The sequence below is a fragment of the Apostichopus japonicus genome, chromosome 21 (assembly GCF_037975245.1).
Source record: "Apostichopus japonicus isolate 1M-3 chromosome 21, ASM3797524v1, whole genome shotgun sequence".
In the NCBI taxonomy this organism is placed as follows: domain Eukaryota; kingdom Metazoa; phylum Echinodermata; class Holothuroidea; order Aspidochirotida; family Stichopodidae; genus Apostichopus; species Apostichopus japonicus.
The window spans coordinates 13,518,776-13,538,952 of record NC_092581.1 but is presented as its reverse complement, the minus strand read 5'-3'; the positions used below and the strand labels follow the sequence as shown (position 1 = coordinate 13,538,952).

At 38.8% G+C, this 20,177-nt stretch overlaps 2 protein-coding genes across 3 annotated transcripts; one reads left to right on the top strand and one right to left on the bottom strand.

Annotated features, from left to right (window-relative positions):
• Positions 1 to 1,245: 1,245 nt before the first annotated feature.
• Positions 1,246 to 6,722, bottom strand: LOC139962963 (tubulin alpha-1 chain-like). The gene is made up of 3 exons (XM_071963386.1): positions 6,401 to 6,722; positions 4,859 to 5,078; positions 1,246 to 3,128 (listed from the first exon to the last, which is right to left on the bottom strand). Exons 1-3 carry the CDS (start codon positions 6,401 to 6,403, stop codon positions 1,996 to 1,998), a joined length of 1,356 nt encoding a protein of 451 aa, XP_071819487.1. The 5' UTR covers positions 6,404 to 6,722; the 3' UTR covers positions 1,246 to 1,995.
• Positions 3,501 to 20,111, top strand: LOC139962962 (tubulin alpha-1A chain-like). Of its 2 annotated transcripts, none has more exons than XM_071963384.1 (4): positions 3,501 to 3,757; positions 12,952 to 13,174; positions 15,417 to 15,565; positions 19,056 to 20,111. In XM_071963384.1, exons 1-4 carry the CDS (start codon positions 3,677 to 3,679, stop codon positions 20,040 to 20,042), a joined length of 1,440 nt encoding a protein of 479 aa, XP_071819485.1. In that variant the 5' UTR covers positions 3,501 to 3,676; the 3' UTR covers positions 20,043 to 20,111. The 2 variants fall into 2 exon arrangements, with proteins under 2 accessions (XP_071819485.1, XP_071819486.1); XM_071963385.1 differs by lacking the exon at positions 3,501 to 3,757 and adding an exon at positions 11,791 to 12,249.
• The last annotated feature ends 66 nt before the right edge of the window (positions 20,112 to 20,177 follow it).

The window sequence follows — 20,177 nt, the reverse complement described above, 5'->3', positions numbered from 1 at the left end:
CAGCCTTTTCGATAAACATTTACTAGCTACAGTTGTATCAAAGACAATTACAGGCTATGGTTGTATCAAAGACATTTCTGGCCTATCTTTGTATCTACAAGTATCAGAAGTTGAAAAGTAAGACTACTAAGACGGGGGGGGGGGGGGGGCATTGATGGAGTGATGTGTATACGCAAATAAGGTAATACAATAAGATTTATAAAGGGTACTAAATATCAGGCTGCATCAGTCCAATCGAATTTCTGCAAAGTGCCCTTTGACGTCGGTGCCCCCCCCCCTCCGCCGCCCTTGTGTACCTTGCTAATTTTAATACATTATGTATTATTGAATTACGTACTATTTTAACTCGTTTGTTTTTGGGGTTTCAAAGTGATATTGAATGAGGTGTCTCAAGTTAGCAAGAGGCCAGGGAACCAGAATGAACATTCGGGAAGGGCCGTTTCCGGCCATCTGGGGGGTTTGTAAAACCAAAAATTTTCTTGTACGCTCCGTGCGAACCGATGGTGGCGCTCCGCTCAGATAGTCGTGCCTACAACTTTGAAAATCCATATCAATCGCAAAAAAAGCTCCCCCTTTCAAATTCCTGGCTACGTCGCTGATATAGTGTATATATCAGGTCTATAATTATGTCTAAACGCAAGGCGAAGCTTAGTACTTCTGGAGTCACCGGCTGAACGATTGTGGTTAGGGCGGAGGGGGGGGGGCAGTGGCGGAGCTAGGGGTATTGGTCAGGGGACGAGAATGGTCTGTAGGGGCGCTTTCGACACTGTCTAAGCGGAGCGCCACTACAGGTTGGCGCGGAGCCGGTACAGAAAGTTTTTGAGTAACGATACTCCCTAGATCGCCGGAAATGGCCCTTTCCGGGCCTTGCTAATTTGCAGATAAACGAAGAATAAATAGGTGTCATCGCCATTTTGTCAGAAAATGATACCAACAAAGTGTGACAAATGTCAATAGGTATTTGAGAGCGCAATAAAAAAGTCAATAATCGCGAACAAGTAAAAAGTGGTAAAAAGCTGAAAAGGGCGCCAGCAGTCCATTTGAGTCCGTCAGGGGGGGGGGGCATCCGCCCCCTCTGACTGTATGGACGCTCCGCCACTGGGGGGGGGCGGCACATGGTCCTCTTTTGGCACACCACTGGTCTCCTTTGATCGATGATTATGTATAATAGGCCTACATAACCTTCACCTCTAGTGGTATCACGCGAGTAACTCCAATCAAAATAACACTATCATGAAAACAGTATAATCTTGCTGGAATTCATTTATTAATCCGAAAACCATGTGTGCATTGCAAACAAAGATGATTGAAACACACTGTGTTGACAATTAAACAGATATTAAATGCACGCTAGACGAAAATTAGCCGTGACATTTCATACAGAATGGGTAAGATACCTGGCAATTGGATAATCGGTGAGTATCGATGTCTGTATATCAAATCTAATTGAATTATGTCTGTAACAGTAGCCTATATAGTGTGTACATTAATCTGGTCGTTCAGCTTTCCATCATTTTCATGAAAAATTAGTAAGATGGCTAAGGTAGTTTTATTTCTCATCGTGTAACGGTCGTTAAAGTAAGAGTCGGAATATTCTTCTTGCTCTTCGGGTTCCTTAAAGCTATTGTTCCCTAATCTTGTTGAAAGACATTGAATAACTTGGTGGAGTTATAGTCACGTGATCGCCTCGAGTAGAACAAAAACTACAACAAACACACAAACAACTATAAAAGTGGTACAGAGGTGATAAGTTTGACCATTGCCGAAGTGAAAATTTTGGGGCTCTTTCTAACATATATTTGGATCACTGCTTGTGTACCTCTATGAGTAGTTTGTATAATTCTATAATGGAGTTATAACTTATTGAATGCAATGAGTATTTCTTTGAGAGAGAGAAAGAGAAAGAGAAAAAAACACAGTCCATACGGCATAACTTATCGACATTCGGATGAAATATCTTATAAATAAAAAATAAAAAAATGTGCATATTTTCAGCTAGTACTCTTCTTCTTCATCGTCATCTTCTCCAATATCCGTGGAATCGGCTCCAACCTCTTCATAGTCCTTCTCCAAGGCAGCTAGATCCTCCCTAGCTTCAGTAAACTCTCCTTCCTCCATACCCTCACCGACATACCAGTGGACGAACGCCCTCTTTGCGTACATTAGATCAAACTTATAATCGAGTCGGGCCCAGGCCTCAGCAATAGCTGTGGTGTTGCTCAACATGCACACGGCACGAGGTGTCTTGGAGAGATCTCCCCCTGTGACAGCCGTAGGAGGTTGGTAGTTGATTCCTACCTTAAAGCCGGTAGGACACCAATCTACGAATTGGACGCTTCTCTTGCTTTTGATGTTGGCAATCGAAGCACTGACGTCTTTGGGTACGACATCGCCACGGAAAAGAAGACAGCAAGCCATATACTTTCCGCGTCGAGGATCGCATTTCACCATTTGGTTGTTCGGCTCGAAGCACGCGTTGGCGATTTCGGCGACAGTGAGCTGTTCGTGGTAGGCCTTCTCTGCGGACAAAATCGGTGCATAGGTCGCAAGTGGGAAGTGAATTCTCGGATATGGTACCAAGTTGGTTTGGAATTCAGTCAAGTCGACGTTGAGGGCCCCATCAAAACGAAGCGAAGCTGTGATTGACGACACAACCTGGGCTATTAACCGGTTGAGGTTGAGATAGGCCGGCCTTTCTATATCAAGGTTGCGTTTACAAATGTCGTAAATAGCTTCGTTGTCGACCATAAATGCACAATCGGTGTGCTCCAAGGTAGTGTGGGTCGTCAAGACGGAGTTGTAAGGTTCCACCACTGCAGTAGCAACTTGCGGTGCAGGATAAACCGCAAATTCAAGCTTCGATTTCTTGCCGTAGTCAACAGAGAGCCGTTCAAGAAGTAGAGCTGCAAATCCTGAGCCAGTTCCACCACCGAAGCTATGAGATATAAGAAATCCCTGGAGACCGACACATTGCTCTGAGAGGCGACGTATACGGTTGACCGTATCATCAATCAGCTCTTTGCCTACTGTGTAATGGCCACGTGCATAATTATTAGCCGCATCTTCTTTGCCACTGATTAATTGTTCAGGATGGAAGAGTTGCCGGTATGCACCAACCCGTATCTCACCTGTGAAGTTGAAAGCAGGATAACGTGTACATTATACGAAAAACGGAATAAACACACACACACGCATATATATATATATATATATATATATATATATATATATATATATATATATATATATATATATATATATATATATATATATATATATGACTACTGCGTATGTGCTGACCGACTACAAATAGAGTTTCAACACAAAGCTTTTGAAATGTTCTTACTTTGATAGTGAAGAGGTTGACTTTTTAATCACACAACCTTTCCGCCACTCTCTCCACCCCCCCCCCCACCCCCACTCAAGAAAAATAAAGACAAAACAAAGCAAAAACACAAGGAATGGAATCGTTTTATTTTTACAAGTGCTAAAAGGTACATTATCATTATCATTATCCATTTGTATTTTGTGCCAATAACACTTTACATTTCTTATTTTTTGCATAAGGAATACTTCCTTGTTCTAACCCTCCATGCATAGTCCCTTCAATAAGCTTTGATAAGACTGATAGTATTCGTTAAACTAGTCTATCCTCACACATATATATGTACAGATCATGGTTAACAGGTTAATGTTTCCGAAGGCTGCAGTCAATACAAACGATGAACAGGAAATTATTCACTGGGAAAACCTCAAGGTATGTGTTTTCAACGTGGCATGTCTACAACACCTTTACCTCACTTCACTCAAGCCAATCAGTGGAACGTTTATATATACATGCTGTGGCATTCATCCATTATATTACTATCAATACTGTGAAACTGATTTCACATTTATTTGTGCAGATGAATTGTCTTTGACTGCAACGAGCATAATAAACTCCATTCAATTTCTATTTACAATGGTATACAATATTTATTTTTTTCGTTCTATGTCTCTTTCCTACTTTGTAAAGCGTTTTGAAACGCTGTATTAAGCGCTATATAAATGTAATTTAGTACTATTAGTATTATTTTACAATGGCACATTATTTGTGTAGGCGTTCAATACTATTTCTGTTTAGAAAACTTATTTTCTCTCTCTCTCTCCACCTCTCTGTAGTTGTATTGCTTTGTTTTCTTTGGAGGGGAGGGAGGAGAGAGAGAAAGAGATAGGGGGGGGGGGTCATTTATATTCACTTCTTTTACTGTTTAGGTTGAACACTTGCCTGTCTAAAGAGAATAAGGCCTTTAATAAAGAAAGCGAAAAAGTCCTTCTCATGAATTCGGTGGATGATCTAACTGCTGTAAATCGAGTGTTTCATTCTTGCTTAGGGATTTGAATTTATTGGTATGTAGTAAGGACGAGAATAGTCATTCAAGGTTGGGAGGGAGGGGGGGGGGGGGGGTGAGGTGTTCATGACAGATAAAGGGAGGGGAGTGGAATGGTGAAAAAGGGGTTTATCGCAAGTTGAAAGACACAACATATCCGGCATATTTATCTATGTAAAGTGACACAGAAAACAATTTGTATGTGTCTTGTATTAGGAAGGTGGGGAAGAGGGGGGGGACTACCCCATACATTAGCAGTGATTGTCGTTGAAAATTATTAAAGGAATGAAGGAAATCAATTGTTTTCGATGTTAACTGTTTCTCATTAATACATGTTATAAGCGATAAGGCTTTAATGCGGCAATGGGGGGGGGGATGGGGGGCGGGGACGGGGACGGGACCTGCGACGAAATGTGTGCAGCTTCTAAGGCTCAGTTTGGAGTTTTTGCATAATAAAATTAGATTATGAAAAGTCACTAAGAATTTACCTATAACTGTTGGTTCCAAATCTACAAAGATTGCTCTCGGGACGTGTTTACCAGCGTTGGTTTCCGCGAAGAAGGTACTGAAAGAGTCGTCTTGGCCGGCCGTTGAACCTTCAGCGATTAGACCTTCTTTGTTAATTCCGTGTTCCAGACAGTAAAGCTCCCAGCAAGAATTACCGATCTGGACTCCGGCTTGCCCAACGTGTATACTGATACATTCACGCTGAAAGGCACAAAACCGTGAAGATTGTATAATTTCAAAGTTTGAACAGAAGAGGTAAAAGAAACCTTGAAAAATTGCCCGGATCATAAAATTTGGTGGAATAATACATAAACCATACGGGGACGGTGTTGGGTAGCGGGGTTTGTGTTGAGAGATTATTCCTTCTTAAAGTACCAAGGACACCTAGCTAATTTGTTCCATATTCAGTACAATTTGTTGTGTGCGATAATTTCATTCAAAATCTGTTGACAGTTTTCGAAAAGCTCTTTACGTTCCAAGATATACACATTTGAAGTTTTCATTAATCTGGGAAACTCATTATAAATGTTCAAACTATGACATGGGGTATTGCGCTCATCTCAATTTCTTATTTTAACCCGTTAACAAGTTAACCCCTAATTACAAGCTCACATCTATCGTTGGAATAATGTGATGCTCATCTTTTCAGAAATTAAAATCAAATATATAATAAAAAAATCGCATTAGGCCACAAATCTGTGTTCAGTGTCCTTATAAAACGAAGGATGCACAAACAAAGGAATAACATATTATGCAGTCACTCCCTTTACATCATCAATGTGCATAATTAGCTTATGTTTATTCATAAACAAAACTAGAAGTGGGAAAAGACTTGTAAACTGGTCAATCTTTGATGGATTTTGATGGGAGTTGCAACTATTTTCATGATTTCTATATGCCTATTACAGGGATTAGGACAATGCAGTCCTTTTAGATGCATGGTCATACTATTACTAAAAAACAAAAAACATTAGTGGTCGCAAATATACTACCTTTCATGTTTCACCAAAAAGTGCCAACAGTTTCTCAAAAATGCATTTTTATCATTGAAATTAAACTTCACAATATTTCACAACAAACTCTTTGAACTTTCAGGAAAGACCTTGGCTATCCTTTGTGACCCCAATATAATTGAATGAGCCTAAACGTTGTGACCAATAAAACCACCGATGCATAGCCTACATAAAATGTAAAGATTTTAATCGTGATTTCCATTTCAGGAATTTGGGGACTTTATATTTTAGGCTAAAATATAGATATAATGTAATAATCATGATGCTTCTCCCCAATAGCACATTGTTCTTAAAATGAAATAAAAAACTGAAAAGGGCGTGGTATCCAACGTTCGGCTTCAAACCCTGATATTCACATTTGTTATACATCTGTTTTTACCCTTTTCTTCACGCAATATTACGTGCTGGGTTAACATCTCAACATTACATCATATTGCAGTAAATTGTGAAAAAAATTGAATAAAACATGAAATTATATGAAACTGAAAGAAATTGAATAATATTGCTTACCATGATGTAGTAACGTTCGCTTGCTTCTTTTTGTAAATTGAAACTGAAAACACAAGACTGTTGTGTGGTAAGTTAACCGCTAACAAATGTTGCAGTATGCCTAGACGATGCAGGACGTGCAAATATGAAGTTGGCGGTATGGCGGTTACCGAGTACTGACTGAAGACGTATAACAGGCTTATGCTATGATATATACTTGTACTATGTACATGTTACATACAGCTAAACGATTCTAATGGCTTTAGCACGTATATCCGGTGCTTGTATGTAACCAACGTACCGTGCTATCATATATTGCCTATATCATACACTGCATAGGCTATATACCCTGCTCTGTATTAAGTGATTTCCAATAAAAGCGACCCCGAGGTTTGTATACACTTCCTGCAGTAGCGTACGTTATACTTTATACGTATACTCTACTGTTATAATTATCCAGGCCTTATATACAGTAAAAATAAAATATGTACACACTGCACAAGCAATTCCCTTGAATAAATTGCGGTCTAAGGACTTTCGATGGGGAAAAAATGAAAACGATGGGGAAAAATGGAAACGGTTTGTTTTGAAAACAGACATTTTTTAAACCCATATAAGACGTTTCTTTTTCTTGGATTGCTTGAGGCGAAGACAGCAAATATCATGTAGAGAGTATAGACAACAGTGGAAGGGTCTGTGCAAATTCCGTCGCTTCACGAAATGGGATTAGTTTCAATAAAAGTTTTTGTATATCTTTTTTTTTTCTTTTTTGCCAACTATAAATATTTTAGCAATGACACTATTCGGCCGATTCGCTATTATGCTAGCGTGATATAGTGAATATAGAAAAGTGAACGGAATGACTTACTGCAGTTCGAATGTTCTACACGCTTTTAAAATAAGTGGTTGTGAATGCTTTTAGAGGGCGCCATGTTTGAAATCTTCCAATAACAACTGTCTACTTTTTAAATTAGCTTTATAATTTTTATGACAATTTTTATGTTGTTCGATACTGTAATCGCACAATAACGCAACTACTAGAAAATAACTTAATCTAATCTACCTGCATGGCAAACCGGTATATTAACATATTCAAATTCAAATTTAAATACTATAGCCTATCTACAGTTAAAGAGCCCTTTTGTAAATAAGAATTACAGAACAACAAATTTAATCCTATAGAATCGACAACTGAATGTGGTAATCTAAATAATTTTGTCTGCGACGGGGGGGGGGGGGGGCATCACGGACGGAGGAGAAAGTGGTGAGGGGTTACTTCGTCACCCCACCGTATATAATATTGGCTCAAAAATGGGATACATGACTAATCGAAGTAAAACATAACACATGTAGTATCGAACATTGTATACAGAAGTTAATATATGGCATTGTTGAATTCAGGGGTTACTGAACAAATCATTATATCATGCACGTAGGGCAAATGTCAGCGTACTATACCTTTTCATCCCTTATCTTTCCATCTGTGGTGATTGTGCAACATCCATACACATCTGTTCCGTATTCCAGAAGGAAGTGTAAGTATATATCCTTCTTGGTCTCAAACGTTACATTGTCATAGGTAGGAGGAAGGCAATGGAATGGGTGGGGGGGGGGGGTCAGGCGCGTAGCCAGTGGGGCAAAGGGGGCGACCGCCCACTCCCCTTGAGCATATTTTTTGTGCACGTTTTTATGATATCGCTAGTAATTTCAAATCGAAAATGCTTAGATGCAACTTGCAAGGCCTGGGAAGTGCCATTTCCAGCGATCTGGGAGGCATTTTCGGCCAAATTTTCATGTACGCTTCGCGCCAACGCGTGGTGGCGCGCTACGCTTAGATAGTTCCAATGCCGAATCTACGGCTCTCATAATTTGCCTACAGCTTCGCCCCTCCCTTGGCAAATTCCTCGCTACGCAACTGGGTGGGGGGGGGGGGGGGGGATGCGGCCCTCGAGAAGATTTTCCGTGAAAATTCGGGCAATATGTTGATATTATTTCGGTCACTGCAACAACAACAAAAAACTGCAATAATTTTGTTTGATGAGAGTCAGTAGTTTCGTTAAAAAATGACGTGACTAACGTTCTAAGCTTGCCCGACGAATCTGACATTGATGTTGTGGATTTTCTACACAATTCGCCTTCAATGGTTTCCTTCTCTGCCCAAGACGATGTTATGACAGGTATATATAACTGTTGGCATTCTTTATAACGAATTTTAATTTCAAACGTGAGAGGGATCTCACCAGTACGCCCTTCCATATTAGCTACATTTTTCGGGCAAATCTTTACACCCCCAACCCAGTTAAATTGGGCTCCTAACGCCCTTGTGCATTATAAACATTGTTTTTCTTCGTATAAAATGGCACATTATATACCTATCACATGCATACTTAATGCTCCAATTGCAATTGACCTAGAAAACGAAAATCTCAGGATGTCAGTTTAGCATCCAAGGTCTCGTAAGCCAAATTTTAGTTTATTGTATATGCTATTTGGCTTGCCTAATCGTTTGAAATGAGACTTTTGGACTTTGGTTCTTAAAAAAAATTAATAAAGCTTACCACAGATTAAAACCGAATTAAACCAATTAGGCCTGACAAGAGGAACTGATGCTTTCATCAAATTTGTTTTATACGAGCATTCCAGATACGAAATAAATATTTAAAGTGAAAATAATAATAAAATATAATATATATATACCCTTTAAATTTTCTATACTTTCACGTACTATATGAAACTATACCAGTACTTCAATGCTATAGTCGTTAGACAATCCTAGATTGAGTTTCTAGGTTTATAGACTAATCCTATATTTCTGGTAATAAAGTTCCTTAAACGTGGACGTGTCTGGATGACGAGGAAGTTATGGTCTTGCAATGCTGACACGCTCTTGTAACAGTCTAGACGAGTTTTAACCCCTAAACAAATAATATGTATACTTTTTGAGATACCAAATCTTGTTGAACGCTGAAGGTGCAACTTAAAGAGATTTACAAGAGATATTATAATCTTCTCTAGAAATGCTTAAGCTACAAAAAGCTAAAAATGAAGAAAGAACATTATACTCATCGTCTGTATCATTCCCTTTAATGAGTTGGTAATTTAGGGAGCTACTAATTAAAATTGGCAGCTCCTTTGCAGGAGTCAGGAAGTAATAGCTTCCTGGAATTACCGACAAATATCACCTTTTATATATTTTGTGACCTTCTTTATAGAATTGCACGAATGTTATACCTGTATGACGTTGCCTATGCTATATGAAGAGTTATATGGTGACTGTACGATCAAAGTAATATCCACCATTGGCTACGCCCTTTCGTTAGTCGAATTTTATTAAGACTACTTATGCGTTTATGGTCTGAAGCATAGTATAGGTGGACAAAGTACCGGTAACTATGCATGCGACCTGCTGACAGATTTTCTGCAGCCCTCGGGAATGCTTCCAATACCGGCGGAGCGTTAGTCTTAACATGCTGGGCCAATACTGTTGACCTTTAACGGACTAAACGTGAATCAGTTACATACATTGCTCCCCGCTAGCTGTTCTATGACCCAGGGACTCGAGGCTGCACCCCTTGATCGACCCATTTCGTCCGATCTGCAGAGATTTACATTACAGCATTGACCGACTCTTCGTTTCATCGATCTGAAAAATTGCCGCTGTTCCACAATCGCTCCCTCCCTCTGTTCATTTGCCTTGCGCCTAAATGAGATTGGGATCAGGGTCAATAAGGGGGGCCGGGGTTAAATACGTGGTAAAAATTAATGCATACTTAAGAAGAAGGAAAAAAAGCGAAGACTTCAAGTTCGAGGACCCGGTGATAAATATAGTCCCAGGCCCCGACAAGGCTCTCGGCGCCACTGTGTCCATCGCGTATACATGCATACAGGATATGAACCATCAATGGCAGGAACATGAATCTTACCAACGAAGACTTGATCAAGTCCAAGTAGTCTAAATAGGAAAGCGTTGAAGATCGATTGGATTGGTTATAAGTGAGGGCGATCTTTATTAACTCGTTATCCACTTAAGTTGCCCGTTACTTTAACGGTCAATTTACCTCGCACAATCAGTTCAATAAATCTTATTCAACTTCCTTTTCATCGTTGATGTAATCGATGAAAAAGACATTTATTTTCAGCTTCTATAGATAAATGTTAAATGAATGGCTGGTAACGGTATACATTAACTGGGATACTCGATGTTGATTGGACGCTGATTGAGTTACCAAGGACTACTGGTATATGGGAATGAGCAGGCGATTGCAATTGCCGAATGGAAAGTATTGGATCATGTATACGTCGTCGTCATATTCCAATATTACGTAGGGGTTGTGTACAATCTAAACCAGTCCTTGTTTTGTCGTTTTCAAATTAGTTTGAGAAACGATACTTCACATCCCCACTTAGTTTATTGAATTAATATTATTTATATTATTATTATTAATCCCTAACCAATGAGAACATTTTACCATTGTTAAACTCAACGCCAACCTCTTATCGAATGGTATAGTCCAAAATAAAACAACTGGCGACGATCAGGAGATGATCCAAATCATTTGTTAGGTTGAACAATTCATCACCGCTAAACAGGTTGAATTTCGAATAGCTTGTAAATATGCTAGAAGTCAAATAGTGGTCACCCATATTGAAATTTTTACAAGTATTCCACTGCCATTCTAATAGTACTACTCCACACTGAGATAATTACTTGTCTATATTTGAAAACTCCTCAATTAACTCGCCACTCAGTTAATTTTGGAGGATCAGGGCCTCTTGGAAAGTAGTTATACATTTGAAAACTTCTAGCATGCTTTACCGCCCTAAAAAAGTTACTCGTTCAAGTTTCCCATTCCCAAGTACAAATGTCATTTTATGAATTTTGTCTTAATTCCATCCTTACTTAAGAATTATAATAATGTTTATATAACATACATTTTCATAGTGGTGTTGGCACGGAGAAGGTAAGTTGGTATAAATTTTGTACCCCAAGAATGTGCCCACCCTAATTAAATGTTTCACAGCTAGAAGACGGTTCTTCTATGACAGACTCTTTATTTACCAAAAAAAAAAAACGTTTCCAAAAAACAAAGCTACCTTATTATACAGCATTTCATTTAAGCTAGGCCTCTATACATCTAACATGCTGATTTCCCCACCAGACGTTAATTCAATTCAGTCACATTCACAAGATGGGGGTGATGCGTTCCCTGATGCATTAAGCATTCATCTTTCTCTAACTAGAACTTTCTTCCCCTGTCGCTACTACTATACTATCGAATTTAATTTCATTCAAAATGGGAGGATCTCTTTGGTTGTTCAATAACAAAAGGGTAGACACCACTATACATAACAATGGATTGTGATTAGTTTTGGCAAACCTTCTGGTTGTTAACGCTTCGTCGCGTCGTAAGCAACAGATTGTGAACTGCCAGTCTCCACTGAGAAGCGAGACAGGGAAACAGATAGCAAAGAGGTTGCAAGAGGATAGAAAATCAACATTTTTAACTGCTCGTCTCCAGATCAAGGAAACGAATGGATCAGTGGTTTATCATCTTTCAGAAATATAGTTATAATTGAATTTTAAAACGAAAAAAAAGAAGAAGAAAAAGATTTAAGCGTTTAACTTGTAAACCTTCGTTTTAAGGAATAACGACTAAGGATAAACAAAACAACGGACGGGTGAACCATCTCGTATACTTCTTTTCTCGATGAGGTCACGTGATAAGCTGTAGCCAACTGGAATTTTCATAAATATTAGACAACTCTTTTTGTTTTCCTTAAAGGAGAAATAAGTACCCAAAAAAAATAGAGCGACCAAATTTTTCATTCTTTACCACGCGATATAGTTTGAGAAACCATATTTCAAAATGGTAAGTTACCTGTTTCATTCATATTCCTTCTACATTATTTATTTTAAAACAATTTTTGGTGTTTTCAACGGTATTGTGCCGTTTTACGAGTATAAATGAACAAAATATACAATAAAATGAAACAAAAATTTTTTGTTGTTGTGAAGTTAGAGAAACTTACGTGCACATTTTCAATCGAATATGAGATTGACATTTTGTTGGTCTACACAATTCCGGAGTTATTATTTTACTTTTCAATTATTCTTTATTATAGTTTCTTCTATTGCTCATGGTAAATTGTCGAATCTATGTACAACATGCAGAGATGTAGCAAGTAGGCGGTTTATTTTACCGTGGCCCACAATGTCCACGCCCCCCCCTCCTCCTCGTCCCAGATTCCGAAATTTTGAGCCAATAAATCACAACCGCCTAGTCATGGTTTAATAATTGACTGAGTACTAACATGCCTATGTCTTAGTATGTTTAATTTCATTAACGACAGCTTGTAGTTGCCTAATTAATTACTATATAACTACGCCACTGAGCACATGATACAATATTTAAACTGAATGTTTGCAATGAATTTAAAGCAAAATAATGGTATAGCAGATATACCATGCCGGGAGTATTAATGGGATGATAGAGTACATAGTGATATCGTATAAACAACTACTATAGTGTTCCACTAGTCTCAACTATATATATATTTTCTCTTCGTTTTAGCGTGAATGCCTTTCTCTGCATATTGGACAAGCTGGAGTTCAGATTGGTAATGCATGCTGGGAACTCTTCTGCCTGGAGCACGGTATCCAGCCCGATGGTCAGATGCCCAGTGATAAAACCATTGGAGGTGGTGACGACTCCTTTAACACATTCTTCAGCGAGACCGGAGCTGGCAAACACATTCCTAGAGCTGTGTATGTTGATCTGGAACCAACTGTAATTGGTGAGTTGATATATTTTTTCATAAGTCATATATATATAAGCGCACCAAGACCCGGAATTTTCTATCAGGTCTGAGACACAACCGACCAGATCCCCCGCCCCTCCCACACCACGGAATCATTGCTCAGAAGGCATGAACTATCACTTGGACTATATATGGACTTGATGATAAAAAATTGACCTAATCGTTCTTTGTCGACAAGCTCCGTAAATTGCAGATAAATTTTTCCGACGTCTACAAAATCCCTCGACTCATCACCGAAAAGGTTTCTCAACCGATGTTCCGTTCGCGGCCCAATAGTTTGCGGACTGTCAATTTACACATCACCCAATTCACATAGTACAACATTGTGGAATCTGCTTGAGCATGGGCCGAGCGCGCCCTCTGTTATGCGGCAGAAAAAAACTTAATATTTGGCTATTGTTTCATGTATTTAATTAATTTTCCTTGTACAGGAACATCCAAAAACACATTCGTTGTGACGAAATATATCCAAACCATTATTTTACTGTTCTTGAATTTAAGAGTGATAAGTTCATTACTTAGTTGGTTAAATGTCCTCACAGGGTAATGGCGACATAGAGGCCAAAAGATCTGAAAATAGTACTAAACCAATGAAAATTATGCCAGTTGAAGTACCACTAGACCGACCTCCTCCATATATATAGAAAATCAACATACCCCTCCCCTAGAAAATATTGAAAAAAAAAGAAAAGAAAGAAGATAATTTTCCCAATTTGAATTTTCTTCTAAATTTATAAAGCTGGCCACGCCTCTTTTGTTAGCAGTTATAGATATCCATGTCATTAAAACAATAGTGGACGTTATATACACACACACTCACACACACACACACACACACACACACACATATATATATATATATATATATATATATATATATATATATATATATATATATATATATGCTATATATATATATATATATATATATATATATATATATATATATATATATATATATATATATATATATATAATTGAAATTGTAGTGAATTGGAAAATCCAGAACGGTGAAACAACTTCCAGCCAACACCGGGATACTATCCGTTGCTATTTGTAAGTAGGTGGAATAAAATAATATGACTTTGTTGTTTTGCTTCGAGTGGGTTCCCAACCATTCCATAAACCACTTTGCGACTCGATGCTAAAATCACATCGTTATTTTACAGCATAATGGATATTGATTTCTCGTGTGTTTTGATGCACCTACAACATGTTTTTTTTAACATGCCCTTTTCAATCACATTACGCCCCAATGGTCTACTCCTTAATTTAACCGTTGTCATCTTAACTATATGAGAGCCCATCTCTGATAGCACCCATTATTGTCCACAATGCCCCTATCTAATCCCTTAATCCACCTGCATACAACCGGCCATCGAGTGTTTGATAAGTTGATCCTTACCCAAATAGGCGCACTACTACTGGACGAGGAAGAGAGCATCGCAAACACAATGGGGAAGACGGAGACTGGCTCATTTAAAGTTGCATTTTGAGTTGGGCTGTAACTTTGGGTCACTTTGACCATGGAGCTACAAACTGTTTATAGCTCCATGCTTTGACCCAGTCATGTAATATTCACATAATTGGAAACCCCTTAATCTAAGCAAGACATCTTTGTGTTTACAATTATTTGACATTACCGATTTACTAACGAGTAATTAATGAAGTCTTGAGTCGAAAACAGAAAAAAAATATTGTACATTTTAAGAAAAGTCACCCAAGAAAGAACTTGGGCTCAAATACCAAACTACCCAATTGATCCACTCTCATCCCAGTCCCCTTGTATCGAGACTCTGACTGTGTGATTATTGTCAAATGTGTATTACGAGCCCCATGGATAGGGAACATATACTTTAAAAGAAAAGTCATCCAGGAAAGAACATGGGCACGAAAAACCAAAACAACGCAGTCCCCTTGCATCGAGACTCTGTTGTTGATCGTGAAGCCTTTAAAGGCCTTTAAAGGCCAGGTATCGTGATTTTGGTGGGAGGCGTACAATTAATTCACTGCCCATGCGCGGTTATTGGACTACCAAGCTCGGAAAACCGTTGCCGAAAAGTTTCTATATATAGACGGTGTGCGTATGATATTGTACACACTGCAGTGTATATACGCTGTGTGTACCCCATCTCAGCACCACTAGACCTGTATATGCACTCTCGCATAGTATAATTTTTAGACCATGCATGATTCCTGTTTTCATTCAACATTTCAGATGAGGTTCGTACAGGGACATACAGACAACTCTTTGGACCAGAGCAGCTCATTACAGGGAAAGAGGACGCCGCCAATAACTATGCTAGAGGGCACTATACAGTCGGTAAAGAAATTATAGATTTGGCATTGGATCGGATTAGAAAACTGGTAAGTTTAAAGGATTGGTTCAGTTGTCATAAATGTTTATGTTATATGAAAGAGGACAATAAAAGAAACACATTTGTGAAAAAACTGTTCAAATATCTTTTTCGGTTAAAGAGATATTCAAGTGTAAAGTTTTATCAGATTGTGTAGAAACTGCTGAAATCTGACTAGCTGTGATGTCACATCCTCACATTCCTGAAAAGTCTTTGTTTTTTTCTCTAAATATTTTGTGAGATTTCATGACTTTCAACCAAAAGATATATCAGGAGATCTCATATTTGTCAAAGGAAGTATTTGAGATTAAACATCTGAAGAATTTTTGATTATATTAATTTCAAATGTGTTAAAAAATGTAAATAATTTTTAAGGAAATATATTCACAAATGTTAAGGAAGTGAGGATGTGACGTCACACCCTCACAGTAAGTCTTTCTACACCAGTCGTTTCAAAGAAATTTTTATATCTTCAAAGTGTGATATCTCCTTAACAGAGCATGCTATCATGGTAGTTTCTTCACTGTTCTTTTTGTCCTTTCGTGCTCTTTCATACAAAATAGACATGTTAAAAACCTGAACCAATCCTTTAAGATATCCATTGCTCTGGTGATGAAAGACAATAGGGAAATTACGTTATAGCATGATTATAAAGCCAGTACGAGTACAGCAGTAGAGACGTGTGATATATTTCAAACGTGGTGGAGTAGAGGGGGCTGGGGGAGGGGGGGAGTGGTTCCGACTGATTTTGGTAGGGGTATGGAGCTTTATCGACAGGCTGTAGGGCGGAACAAAAATTTCACGAAAGAGGAGTGTGGTTGTGGGGTCTTTGAATTGAAATCCCATGTAGGGGGACCTGGGGATCCTCCCACAGAAAGCAAAAACTAAAATCATTCTGAGGTATAGTTACACTATAAGTTAGGACGATAAACAAGTCTTAAACGCAAGGTTGTGCTGATAAATACCTGTGAATTAAAAAACAACAACAACTCAACGTTTCCCCACTAGCTGACGATGAAGGAGTTGGTGGGGGAGGGGATTTTTGGTGGGGGGGGGGGGTTGGGGGCATTTCTCCGCCCTCACCTTTGCACCGCCACTGTTATATGTACGAGTACAAGTAAAATTCCACTTGTTATCAACACGAACACGAAAAGGCGATCAAGGTTTTAATATTCGTGTGCGTCCCTGCGCAAGAGTCCTTTCAATGATAGACGTTCATATATTTTGCTTACGAGTCCGGAGTGTAGCTTCTATTCGTATTTAATGGTAGATTTAATTACCAACTAATACATACTTATTGTGTTGTTTACAGGGAATAGCTACCGTACTCCATGCACGGGGTTCATGATGAATATTACGTTATATTTAATCGGCATGTAAAGTGGAAAATACGGTTTTGAAAATGTAGTTATGACATTATGAAACGTGGCTATTAACTTACCATGCCCACGTACACCCCTTTTCACGTCGTGAATGGTTCTTGGGTATAGATCCTCACATCACTAATACGCACATTCTCTCACGCACACACATACAAACACACACACAGGAATCACACCTGTCTTCATAAATTAAACCAGGGAGTTAACAACTCCGTGGTTACATAAAGGCGACATTGTGTAAGGTAAAAATGTCAACAAGTTTGAATTGTTAGTTCCTACTTCTCTCGAAAGTAATCTGATATGATTTGTATTTGAAGAGATGAATAGTCGGAATAATCAATTATGTAAATGAATCATAGACAATGGGAAGCAGCAGCATTGTCATGCACCTCGAGCAGAATCCTTATTATAATGGTTTCAAACTTTCAATATATTTCGTTTAATTTTTGGTCTATCTATAGCGAGTCCAGACATATTTGACTATATCTTTCTCTTTCAAATCTCTTGTCGCCAATTAAAAGTTCAGACAGTACGTCTAGAGAGGCAGCACGGAAAACAAGTTGTGGACAATTGACAATTTTGGCACTTACAAGGAAGTTTGTGTGTTAAACCTCAGACTGTTTCTCCATTGTACGGTAGACTTGTGAGGTCGTATGAACGTACTCGAACTGCCTATAGTCAGGATATCTCATACTCGTCCCTTATGGATCTTTACTATTCTCATCGTAGTCGAGTTATCTTGAAAATATAGTATCGATAGTAGTGCAAAAACTACTTGCTTGTACTCGCGCTAAGGTCCTTGTACAAGTTGTACTCATACTCATTCCCGGGGGAACTCAATTTGTACTCGTCTGCCCATCACACTGTACCCGTACTACAATTATACAGTTTCACGATGACGGTACTTCAAATACAAGTGCTACAAACATCGACCTAAAAGTAGTATCTTCCAAAAGCCTGTTTTTTTCTCACTATCTCAGTATGGTATTACAAGATACCGTAGTTATTACGCAATCTGTCTGTTTTGTATACGGTCAATGACAATGTTGAAAAGCATTGTATTGCATTAACTAGATTAGAAGTAATGACATCAACATGGCTCTTGTTTTTTACGTTTTGCCTCTGAAATTTATTTCTGTATATAATCTCTGTAAAAAACTGAGGTTAACTTAATTCTCACGTGCATCCATGTTCATGAGTTTTTTTTTTTTGGTGGGCCGGGTGTTTTTTAGTTGGGCGGGTGAGGTGGGTTGGTGGATTATGTTGAAGAGTACTTCTGCTGAAAATCAGCTGAGCATATCCCCACCCCCACCCCCCGTTGTCAAAATTGCGCGTTTTAGAATCCCTTCCCTCGAAAAAGTGCCAACGTTCCCACTTCCGTGCCCTTTGTCTCATGCGTTTCATTTTCTTCAAAATCCCACTTTGTGAATATACTATGCAGATAAGTTAATAACGTATTCTTGTTAATTTCGTCTTACGACTTAATCATTTATAATAAAATATATTAATGTGGTAAGGTCAATTTAACATTTGTTATTGGCACAACATCAATATGCTTTCGTACGACTGTGATACTACGGTACTGAATGAAGGCTTGCCTTTGTGATAAAGTTATGAAGTCCATAATTTGAGATTATTAATTTGTTCTTGTAACAAATTATTAATTTGTGAAAACAAGATATTATTTTCATTGACATGACACTAACATCTGGCTTTGGTACTACTGTGATACTATATACCAAAGACATGTCTTCATCAATTATGATAACATGGTTACATCCAAGTTGACGTATAGTGGGTCAGCAGTTGGGTGGGAGATGGTGAGGTAATTTTTTCGTAGTCTTGCGTGAAATATCTACAAGCGATTTAAAGAGGAAAAACAAACATCAGTTTATCTTTGAGTAGAACTTTCAATATATCGGAGTTACGTCGGATCATTCAAAACTCGTGATTTTGGAGGTGATAGTCAAACAGGATGTTGTATTTGAAAGGCGTCAATTAGATACCCTATACCACCTTATATATACATATTTGTATAATGAATCTAAAATTTGTAATTTATTTCCTTAATGTGATGTTTATATTATTTGAAATGGTTTTTGTTATTATCTTTTGCAGGCAGATCTTTGCACTGGATTACAAGGCTTCCTCGTATATCATTCCTTCGGAGGTGGTACTGGCTCGGGATTTACATCACTCTTGTCAGAACGACTGTCCGTAGACTACGGCAAGAAAACCAAAATTGAATTTGCTATCTATCCTGCTCCTCAAGTGTCTACCGCGGTAGTCGAGCCGTACAACTCTATCCTAACCACCCACACTACACTAGAACATACCGACTGTGCTTTCATGGTTGACAATGAGGCGATGTACGATATCTGTCGTCGAAACCTCGATATCGAAAGACCGACTTATACTAATCTGAATCGGTTAATCGGGCAAATCGTGTCGTCTATTACAGCATCTCTACGGTTTGATGGCGCTCTTAACGTCGACTTAGGAGAATTTCAAACCAATCTTGTTCCTTACCCACGTATTCATTTCCCTCTTGCTACCTATGCCCCTGTGACCTCAGCTGAGAAGGCCTACCATGACCAGTTGTCTGTAGCTGACATCACCAACTCGTGTTTCGAACCGGCCAATCAGATGGTCAAGTGCGATCCACGTCACGGCAAGTACATGGCCTGCTGTCTGCTCTACCGCGGTGACGTAGTCCCAAAAGATGTCAACGCCGCAGTGGCTACCATTAAGACCAAACGTACCATCCAGTTTGTTGACTGGTGCCCCACTGGTTTTAAGGTCGGCATCAACTACCAACCACCAACTGTGGTACCAGGTGGTGACCTCGCGAAGGTCCAACGTGCCGTGTGTATGTTGAGTAATACCACTGCAATAGCAGAGGCCTGGGCTAGATTGGACCATAAGTTTGATCTGATGTACGCTAAGAGGGCGTTTGTGCATTGGTACGTCGGTGAAGGAATGGAAGAAGGGGAGTTCTCTGAGGCAAGGGAGGACTTAGCGGCACTGGAGAAGGATTATGAAGAGGTTGGTATTGACTCCGTAGATGACGAAGATGGAGAAGAAGAGGCCGAGGAGGAATACTAAATAAAAAAATTAATAAAAAAATAGCAATTTTGGTGATGTTTGTACTAGCTATACTTTACATGTCTTTTCAGTATTGGCATATAAAGCCATACACTTTTCTGGATAATATTTTGTGATTATTTTTCTAACAGACTG